This window comes from Syngnathus acus, chromosome 2, assembly GCF_901709675.1.
Source record: "Syngnathus acus chromosome 2, fSynAcu1.2, whole genome shotgun sequence".
Classification (NCBI taxonomy): domain Eukaryota; kingdom Metazoa; phylum Chordata; class Actinopteri; order Syngnathiformes; family Syngnathidae; genus Syngnathus; species Syngnathus acus.
The window spans coordinates 21,240,090-21,250,355 of record NC_051088.1 but is presented as its reverse complement, the minus strand read 5'-3'; the positions used below and the strand labels follow the sequence as shown (position 1 = coordinate 21,250,355).

The window sequence follows — 10,266 nt, the reverse complement described above, 5'->3', positions numbered from 1 at the left end:
CATCACCCTCACTTTGAAAGCTTCATGGAGTGTGTGGGTGTTGAAAAGATGTGATTCCATGTGGAGGAATTTTTTTTTTTTTGCACACAATAATGAACTTTGAGAAGTGAGAAAAGTGGCACTTTTCTCGACAATTTTCAATTCCCGTTTAATATTCACGGCAATTTTACTTGCAAGATCTTGCTTCTTTAATATCCATTTGGCTACCTGTTGTCGAGAAAGCATTTCAGTACGTGCCAGGAGGATAACAGTGTACGAAATTTTGTGCTAAAGCAATTTTTGATGATTCAGAAATATTCAGCAATAACGTGGGGCTGTGGGAATGCACGTTTGGCAGAAGCTATTTTCATTCCCGTTTCAATTTTAGCAACAGCGTCTGACCAGAAGGTGGTGCTGTGTAACAGTGCTGACGATGGAAGAACAGCAGATTGCGTCGCATGCAATGCGCTACCAAAATAGATCACATGGTGTCACAACACCACATAACACTATCGTGCACTGTACACCATATTTCTTACATTACTACCAAAGCACACGGACTGATGCTCAATAACATTTTAACCGCAACCTGCGATTTGTTGGATCTCGAATTTGATGCATATGCCGAATATCTGTAGTTATTAGCATCAATAAATAATTACATCTAAGATATTAATCTTTTGTCGGTCATCATTTATCTGCTTCTGTGTGTCTATGTTGAAATAAATGAAAGGTACCGGATATACAAACGTACAGCACCCGGACAGTTCCAATGATTGATGGCTATGTTGACCAATCGGATTGAGAGTAAGGAAGTCAAGAACCAATCAAAATCCGTGCATTTCTAATTAGGTTACGCCTAGAACTCGTCGTCCATTCGCGGACAATCCTCCCTCAGCCCGTTACTCGCTTACTCCATTACTCCTCGGTGTTATTCCTGCCAACGCACTCATTCATTTGTTTGCTGGATTCGCTCTCTTTTTGCTTTTCGCTATATCGAAGGGGTTGAAATGTTCCACTTCCGGCCAACGGCAGTGCTCAAGGAGATCATTCAGAGGCAACTGAAGCGACATTTGGCAGGCGGAGTCCACGCTCTACCTGCAGCCGGCTACCGGAGCCGCTCGCCGGTCACGGCCGCGGCGACACAGCAGCATGCCGCCAGAAGCTTTTGTTCCAAAGCAGATGGACACAATGAGGGAAACAAAGATTCAGCTACAGAACAGTGAGTAAAGCACGTCGGCTGCTGGCCAGCCTCAATGCACGAATTCATGTCATTTCACGTGACTTGTGAATATATGATCGTAGTGACTATGGAACAAGTGTGCTAGCTCACGATACCTTTAAGGCCTCTCGAAATATTCTCAGCTATTTGTTAGCTATTTTTTTAATAAGAAAACGGGGGATAGAAAAACAATCAATGCAAAATGTGTTGCGCAAAAAAGTTCAATACAACAGAACTGTACTTTTTTCGGACAATCTCGCTAATGAAAGCTTGACCTGCTTGAATTTTTACATGATCATGATTTTTGCACACTTACTGGAGGAAAAGCCGCTTGCTGGCATGGTGCCCAGCACTTTGGCTCTTCAGTCATGACATTCAGGAGAGAATGAGTCACTCCCAGATCGGTTTCCATAACAAAGCTGTTTTTTGGGAGCGCAGCACTGACGCCACTACAATCTCCAACCCATCGCTTGGATTTAGTGAAAGCTGAGCTGTAAAAGTACTAATGAGTGTGAGTGCTCCAGATGTTGCAGATGTTCCACCTTGGACCTTTACACAAGCCTCATTAAGGAAACGAGGTAGTTTGATGTCTTGTCGGACAGAAACAAAAATACATTTTGCTTAAGGCTAGCCTGTTTGTGTAGCATTTCACTATGCGCAATAATTACTGATGCTTGTGTAAATGTTTCCAGGTAGGTATTATTATTATTATCAATTATAATTGTAATAATAAATAAATAAAAATAAATTAAATCATTATTAATACTAAAAGAATAAGTATTAATAATTATTAATATTATTATTATTATTAATATAATATAATAGTTAGCGGGCACCTTTCTAACAGAGGACGAACAGAAACCTTGTTCTGCTGCAAAGTTCCGTGGAACTGTCTAACGCAATACGGTGCCCGCATGAGTAGCCAACAGGTCTGTTCCAAAATTAGCTCAACGGTGATGGGACATTGTGATTTCCTCGGAATGCTGTAGAAGAATGTCAACACTTGCAGAAACATACGAAATAGAAATCAAGCGGTGCACACTGACTTTCTGACCTTGTCAAGTCATTGTCGGTAACTGTTGTTGTGAGGAATCATTCATGTGTTCAGAGTTCACATTGATTAATAAAATGGATTGCTGAAGAAAATGTGCACATTGATTTGTGTCGGTTGTACCTGTTGTATTGTTCATTGTCACAAACTCATTAATATTTCCTCTGCACATTCTCTTCCTTATGTTGATCCGCTTGCTTTGCTTTGTAAGTATCTTTCTACTTTAATTTGACTTTTGGTGTGTTTTCCATCAGTAGAAGTAGCCAACCCACCCCCACCGCTTCCATTAAATAACCACAAGCTGCTTGCTTGGCTCTTTTGCCTCGTCCATCTCCGCCACTTCATTCACTCCTTGCCATCTCGCCTCCTCTGTAGTCCATCTTAGCTCCAGAAGAGAAAGTGTCCCAAAGTATCCAAATTGTGAGTGCACCGGCACGTCTCCCATAATGCACTCCAGCGGCCCGAAAGCAGACAGCTTTGTGCAAATCCCAATCAGATGTCGATTTGAATCATAGCTGAGTGCCCCTAACCGCCCCCCTCCCTCCCCGTGGCGCCGTCCTGACCCAACTAACTGGCTTTGCTGCTGCGAGTACCAGCCAGGCCCAGACATCAGTGCATCTCCGTGGGAACGTTTCACATTCACGATTTTGTATTGCTTTGATTTGACCTTCAGACATTCAACCGCCGGCTGCACTGATGCAGACTCTGCGATTGATTGCAAAACTGTCACACCCCCTGGCTGGTAGTCTAGCAAGAACAATTTGCCGCACATGCTGGAAACGCAACTTACCCATGCCACATCTTCCGTCTGTGTGTCTCATGCAGGAGAAGGAAGGCAGGTATTCTACCCAGCCTAGAGGACTTGCTCTTCTACACCATAGCTGAAGGCCAAGAGAAGATCCCAGCACACAAATTCACCACAGTGAGTCCTTTCAAGGCTTGCAAAATGCCATGAATTGGGCAGAACAAAATGGAATGTTGACTATTTATAGTTGGGGGCAAAATAATCCTGCATAATCCTGACGAAAACGAGCAGATTCCGAGCAAGTACAGTTGAATATGAAGAGCCCATTACCGGAAAGGCCTGACCAGGTTGAAAGAAGATAGCATTTGCTTACTTCCCATTGAAATTTAATTTGAAACCCAAGTCTTGTCCACAAAAAGTGCAATGCATTGTTTGTTTATTTTATTTCATTTATTTTACTGTTTATTTATTTATTTATTTATTTCCTCACTTCATGAATTATTCAGCCCACCTTCTCGCCTTCCCTCCACAGGCTCTCAAAGCCACGGGGCTTCGCACAGGAGACCCCCGGCTGAAAGAATGTATGGAGATGCTGAAGGTAACCATGAAAACAACCTCAGATGGAGCCCTGGATAAACACCTCTTCAAGAAGTAAGCCTTTGAACTATCGGCAACAGATCGGATTCGATTATAGAGGCATGATTCTTGGAGGCAGAGCAGGTTGACGGCGATGGCCGCCTCAGGCAGGGCATGATGACGCCTCGTGGCTGCGGTCTTATTTATAGAGCTGAGCGTCATGCAGGAAGCACGTGAGCAGTCAGCAGAACGCTGCATGTTTTCCCCACAGGGATCCCACGCGAGCGGGATTACAGCCCGGCATGCCAGGGAGAGATACAAATCCCGGCGAGCTGACATTGTTCCGCACTGAATGGCAGAACCAGCTTGAAACGGAACAAAAAAATTCACGTTATTTGACCATACCACACCGATTGACAAATTTGGTATTGAGATGTGATATTGTAGTTCATGATTTGCTTTTTATTTTTAATGAGTTGGAGCGCAGCAAGTAGCCAGACTAAGCTCCGCCCCCTTTTCGTCAAAGTGAAAGCATTAGCTTGTGTTGGCCTTCGTAATGGTTCATTTGCTTGGGACAGGACCGCCCCCCTCATGATAAGCAAAGGTCAATGGGGTCAAGTGGGCTCTGGAAGAAGAAAAAAAAAAAAAACATGTCAAAGACTTGCGAGTTAACTTAAGCAGTGCAAAGAAATGCATCATAAGCCATTTTGAATGCGGCATGTTTTCTTTTGTGCGCAGATGTGTGCAGAGCAACATTGTGCTGCTCACTCAAGCCTTTCGGAAGAAATTCGTCATTCCCGACTTCCAACCGTTTTGCCGCCACATGAACGAACTGTACGACAAAGCAAAGAACATGTCAGGAGGGCAGGTGAGGGACCGGGCTGGCCGAGGCTTGTCACGTGAATAGCTCACCGGGAACTCTTCCTGCAGGTGGCCGACTACATTCCCCAGCTTGCGCGCTTCAGCCCGGACTTGTGGGCCGTCTCCTTGTGCACCGTCGACGGTCAAAGGTACATTTTGACTTTGTGATATGGCAACAAAACTGTCAAACAACTGCCACGCAAAAAACACAGAGCTTAATGCGCCTTTGTTGCAGGCACACGGTGGGAGACACCAAGGTGCCCTTTTGCCTGCAGTCTTGCGTCAAGCCGCTGAAATACGCCATCGCCGTCCACGACCACGGCACCGACTACGTGCACCGCTTCATCGGCAAAGAGCCCAGCGGCCTGCGCTTCAACAAGCTCTTCTTGAGCGACGACGGTGAGGAAGCACACTGACGCAAAAAGAGGAGCCGTTTCTGGAGGCGGGATCAATTATTGATGGGGGCAGCACGCCGGACGAGCGCTTAGCACGGATGTTGACTGACTCATTCGGTTTTAAAACTTTTATCCAAAATGACCAAAAAGAGATTTCACGTGAGCACCAATACAATATGTGCTGTCAGTCAAAAAGTAGGTCACGTGTGCCAAGCGGCCTGTGGATTTCCGTTTTTTCCTCTGAGCTGGAGTTGTTTTGCTTTTCAAATGCGCAAATTCAACGTCACTTCTGTAAGAGTTGAGATCTCTGTGTGTTTGCAGACAAACCTCACAACCCCATGGTGAATGCCGGCGCCATCGTCTGTACTTCTCTCATCAAGGTAACACAACAGACAACAGCAACGTTGATTTCAATTGAGTTACTTTGGCAATTTTTCCAGAAATGTGAGATTAGTGCAGATTACGTTTATAATCGTGCTGAAAGGGGATTTGGCGGAAAGCAGGAGAACTCGGACACATGCGTGTGCATGCACGCACAGATTCTCTCAACGTCGTCACCTTGAATTGCACACTCAAAGGCGCCCCCTGCTGTACAAACTAAAAATGGCGTTCGGTTTAAACCTGAGGAAAAAAAAGACAATTGTTTAGGCTTGAGACTGACAATCTTAATAAAAATTGTGAATGTGTTGTTTGTATGTAACAGCAAGGAGCCAGCAATGCTGAGAAGTTTGACTACGTGAGTATCACCACCAGCATTTATTACTACCACTTTTTAAAAAAAAAAAGAAAAAAGTTCAACGCTTGCATTTCCAAGCAATGATTCTCGGAAGTTGCAGCAAATCTGAATTCCACTAGTTCCTCAAATTTGGCTTGCGACACAAAGCAAGAGCAACAAAAATCACAGTTCATAAGTATAAAAAAAAAAAAGGGGGGGGGATATATTTAAGTGAAAGTACCAGTGTACTTACACAACTTACTCGCTAACTCTGCAGGTCATGAACTTCATGAACAAACTGGCAGGAAACGAGTATGTCGGCTTCAGCAACGCCACGTGAGTTCATCGGCGCGTCAAAATACAAATAAAATCGACAAAAAGGTAATCCCTGCGCTGTGTTTCACAGGTTCCAGTCTGAGCGGGAGTCCGGAGACAGAAACTTTGCTATCGGCTACTATCTGAAGGAAAAGAAGGTCAGAGAGAACTTCTACGTGAATTCCATCGGTCAACTTTCACCGCCATCCATCTTCTCCCCGAACAAAACTGCCACTCCCATTTGTGCACTCGTCACCTACTGTCTTGATTACTGCCGCTGATTTGTCATTGGCCGATTAAGTAAATGAGTAAATTGCAATTGGTCCAAAATCCCCTCGCACATGTTCAACAACAATGGCTGCATTAATAATATTTTGCCCCTTACTATCAAAGCCACCAATTATTTGAGTGTATTCAATTATTGTCCATTCGGTGAAAAAACTGAAAACCAGTAAGGGTGGGAAAAAAAATGATGCCAATTTTCTACCCAAATAAAAAATAAATCCGTTTAGCAAGAAACAGCAATTACACACTGTTATTTTTTTATTTTTTGTCCTTGCAGTGTTTTCCCGAAGGAACGGACATGACATCCATCTTGGACTTCTACTTCCAGGTAAAAGATGAGCGGCGGCTAAGGGTCTCCGGAGCGACACGGTGACGTTGCGTTTGTCGCCCTGCCAGTTGTGCTCCATTGAGGTGACCTGTGAGAGTGCCAGCGTAATGGCGGCAACCCTGGCCAACGGCGGCTTCTGTCCCATCACAGGAGAGCGCGTGCTGAGCCCCGAGGCCGTGCGCGACACCCTCAGCCTGATGCACTCGTGTGGGATGTACGATTTCTCCGGACAGTTTGCTTTCCACGTGAGTCGCGCTGTCAAACTCGTTTTCATCAAGAACACAAAATGGGAGTCCCACGTGCATCAAGTCTCCAGCTCCCACTGAGACATTTATCTCAGTGGGGACAAAAAAAAAAAAAAACTAAATTTATGGTTCAGTACAACAAAGCAAATATGTTCATCTAGAGATTATCAATCAATCCCAGTTTTGAGTTTGAGAAAACACATTTGGTGCGCGATGTGGTGCGGTCCAGCTCACCTGATCTCCAACCGGTTTCAGGTGGGCCTCCCGGCGAAATCGGGTGTGGCCGGCGGCATCCTGCTTGTGGTTCCAAACGTCATGGGCGTCATGTGCTGGTCTCCGCCTCTCGACAAGCTCGGCAACAGTGTCCGAGGCATTCAGTTCTGCACGGTAAACCAAATTTGCAAATCTGCTTTATTAGGCAGTTTTGCAACTTCACACATTGGATAATATTAATCCCCCCGAAAAACAAATGAATGACATAAATAAGCAAGTTTCCAAAAAATAGAAAATAGTTACAAAATAGTTTGTAAAAATAACACCCAACACATGCAAATTAACCAATAGTGTAGCTCTCTGAAACAAAACATGACATTAATTTTTTTTTAAATTGGCTGTTATTTCTGCAACGCCGCAATGGCGTCCACTGCCAATTCAATGCACAAAACGACTTCTTTTTACCAACGTGGTGATTATGTCATCTTGTCGCAGGACCTGGTTTCCCTCTTCAACTTTCACAACTATGATAATCTGAGACACTTTGCAAAGAAACTGGATCCTCGCAGGGAGGGAGGCGATCAGAGGGTGAGTGCTGACAAGTCCCGGTTGAGCTCTGCGCTGCCACTTGCTGGAAAATTATCCATTATCCAATTGCGCCCGTCGTCAACTTGCTAAATTGGGCCCCTTGGATCCTTTCAGGTGAAGTCTGTGATCAATCTGTTGTTTGCTGCCTATACCGGAGACGTGTCTGCCCTGAGGAGGTACTCCGTCGCGTCAAGATATCTGGCTTCTGTTTGTCTCGTATCCCTTCTCAATCTGCGTTTTGCCACTGCAGGTTTGCCTTGTCGTCCATGGACATGGAGCAGAGGGACTACGACTCCAGGACGGCTCTGCACGTGGCTGCGGCCGAAGGTGAAGCTCAAACGACTTTTGGATCCCACAGTTTCAATCTTTGGAAGCTGATATTGTACGTGTTGGGTTTTGATTGTCTTTCAGGCCACGCCGAGGTGGTTCGCTTTTTGCTCGAAGCCTGCAAGGTCAACTCGGTCCCCAGAGACAGGTGAACAGTTCAAAGTACCTCACGAGCACGGCAATTTTATTTTCATTGAATCATTATTGAAGTTCTGTTCGTATATACATTCCATTTCATTTGATACAATGTGCTTCACATAGTTAAAGACGAAATAGAACATTTAAAGGCAAAAGAATACACTTAAAGTAAAGGAGAGCAATAAAAAGTAAATTTGACATCAAATTAGTAAGAGTGCACATCGCAAGAAAATAATTTTGTTAATGAAATGCTGTCAAATACCTTGATTAATGCAAGTTTTAAATCTAGATTGGAAATCATAAAATGTAACAAAATAAGATTGCTTTTTGCCACATAGTATTTTGCCGTGCTGTTTCTGATGACTTGTGCCGCAGGTGGGGCAATACGCCGATGGACGAGGCGGTTCACTTCGGCCACCATGATGTGGTCACCATCCTGCGTGATTATCAAAATCTATACAGTCCTCCGGAGAGCCCAGCGACAACGGAGAAGGCAGAGAAGAACCTCGATAGCTTGCTGTGAACCCTCTGGAGGGCGCATCACCGCTCCAAAGCGGCTTGCACATAATACGGTGATAAAAACTATAAATTTACAGTATATTGAATTTGTGATTACAGCAAACCTAAGCAGAAGCTCTTGATCATGTTGTTGTTAGCTGGCGTTGTTGTACTTTCACTTCAGTGTATCTTGGAGTAGTTTTAGGTGGAAGTGATACTGTAATATTCCACCAGATTTACTTTTGTAGTCTCCTGCAGGATGTTACCAGCCGCAAACTGAATGCTGGCTTCATTTAGTGGCAGCTGGTATGCTATTTTGTTTTAGACAGTTGGTGTAGACAAAACCTCTGCATTTTCAACATCGTCATATGGTGGAATGTATCGTCTCCTGACACACGGTGTGTGTGTATGTGTGTGCGTGTTGGTATTTATATTTATTTGCGTGTGTTTAAAATTGACCAATTATGGCTCACCATGTAGCACCATGGTAGATTAAGCCTTGACCAAGATATCATTCCCAAATATTATGAGTGTAAAATGTAGTTGCCGTTTAGAACCTCCAAAATATGTTTTCTTGGTATAAAGATGTCAACATTGAGCCAAAGTTCAGGAATTTGTTGGGACAGTTTAACTAATCAAAGTGGAGCTTTTGACCCATTCGCTTGAAATGAAGTTTTATGTTGACGCTGTTGGATGTTTTTTTGTTTTTTTAATTTGATGTTGTGACACAGTTTGATGCTGCACAAAGCGCTAAGTATCACATTTGGGAACAGTCTCGGCGTGTTTCTGTCAGTTGCCAGTGAAACAGGGGCATCCATTTAGTCCGTCTGAAGGAATGCCCACTAGTTTATCTTGAAGAAATTACAGACTGACAATGATGGACGGCTGCCCAGGCCGCTAACAATGGACGGACCAGCAACATTTTGTAAATTGCTCACATAAGTTTGCTAATGCCCATGACTCAGGAAGGTGTTGGCCATATTTGAGGAGCTTAATTTAAAAAAAAAAAAAGACACGTCTGTGTTTTGGATGTTTCAAAACAATGCTGCAAACAATGTAGAAGCACAATAAAATTGAGCAGACAAGAAAGTTCAACTGATTTCCACAGTTGTTTGTCGTTGCTGCTGTGACTGAATGTTTTGGTTTCCGAAAACAATCCAATAGATTAAATATATACACTTTGACTGGTTCCTCTCTCTTTTTCCTTCATTTGTTGGAAGAAAAAAAAAGGTACAAAATAAATCCCAGAAATTAGCATACGTAGGTGGTTGTACTACGTTCATTTTGTCTTCACTTATAGATTATTTTACTGGTTCTTTTATCGCAAATTATTTAGGTTGAATCATCTGACATGTTTCGGCGTGTACTTCCGCCTTCATCAGATGGTGACGATCGGAACACACACTAGTTGTCCACTAGTTTGCTACCACAGAGGGATGTCTTTTTGTATCTGAAACTCTTCCGAATGAGGTCAAAAACAACAACTGAAACCGCAAAACCTACCATAAATCGCAAGCTGCCCCTGCCAGTCTAGAAAGTTCTGCTCTTCAGCTGCTGCTTGCAGGCTCCTCCCGCGGTTATTTGTACTCGTCCGTTAGTGAAATGAGTCCGTGTGGAAACGGCGGAAATTCTGTACATTACAACAGTTAAAGATTCGTTCATTGTGTTATAGATGTCATTTTGTTAATATGTAAGATGTACGTGTTTGTGCCAGATGATCACTTTCCTCTTTAACCACAAAAGAGTAAAGGTAATTGAAATGGCATCATGGCTGGACCATCAAGC

The 10,266-nt window shown here is 43.7% G+C and overlaps 1 protein-coding gene across 2 annotated transcripts; it reads left to right on the top strand.

Moving 5' to 3' along the window:
• Positions 1–851: 851 nt before the first annotated feature.
• On the top strand, positions 852–8,820 carry LOC119132202 (glutaminase kidney isoform, mitochondrial-like). Of its 2 annotated transcripts, none has more exons than XM_037267271.1 (18): positions 852–1,201; positions 3,084–3,174; positions 3,530–3,648; positions 4,312–4,441; positions 4,504–4,583; positions 4,670–4,833; positions 5,151–5,209; positions 5,533–5,565; positions 5,822–5,880; positions 5,951–6,017; positions 6,422–6,472; positions 6,541–6,717; positions 6,973–7,104; positions 7,426–7,518; positions 7,633–7,694; positions 7,769–7,845; positions 7,930–7,993; positions 8,359–8,820. In XM_037267271.1, the coding sequence occupies exons 1-18, from the start codon at positions 990–992 to the stop codon at positions 8,504–8,506; spliced, it is 1,818 nt and encodes a 605-aa protein (XP_037123166.1). In that variant the 5' UTR covers positions 852–989; the 3' UTR covers positions 8,507–8,820. The 2 variants fall into 2 exon arrangements, with proteins under 2 accessions (XP_037123166.1, XP_037123158.1); XM_037267263.1 differs by having other exon boundaries at positions 3,078–3,174.
• Positions 8,821–10,266: the final 1,446 nt, after the last annotated feature.

Excerpts from the sequence above, each read along its gene's own strand:
- LOC119132202 (XM_037267263.1), top strand. The coding sequence starts at position 990 with ATGTTCCACTTCCGGCCAACGGCAGTGCTCAAGGAGATCATTCAGAGG. Across the intron at positions 6,018-6,421 it reads ACTATCTGAAGGAAAAGAAG|TGTTTTCCCGAAGGAACGGA; the intron begins GTCAGAGAGAAC and ends TTGTCCTTGCAG. Across the intron at positions 7,846-7,929 it reads GCACGTGGCTGCGGCCGAAG|GCCACGCCGAGGTGGTTCGC; the intron begins GTGAAGCTCAAA and ends ATTGTCTTTCAG.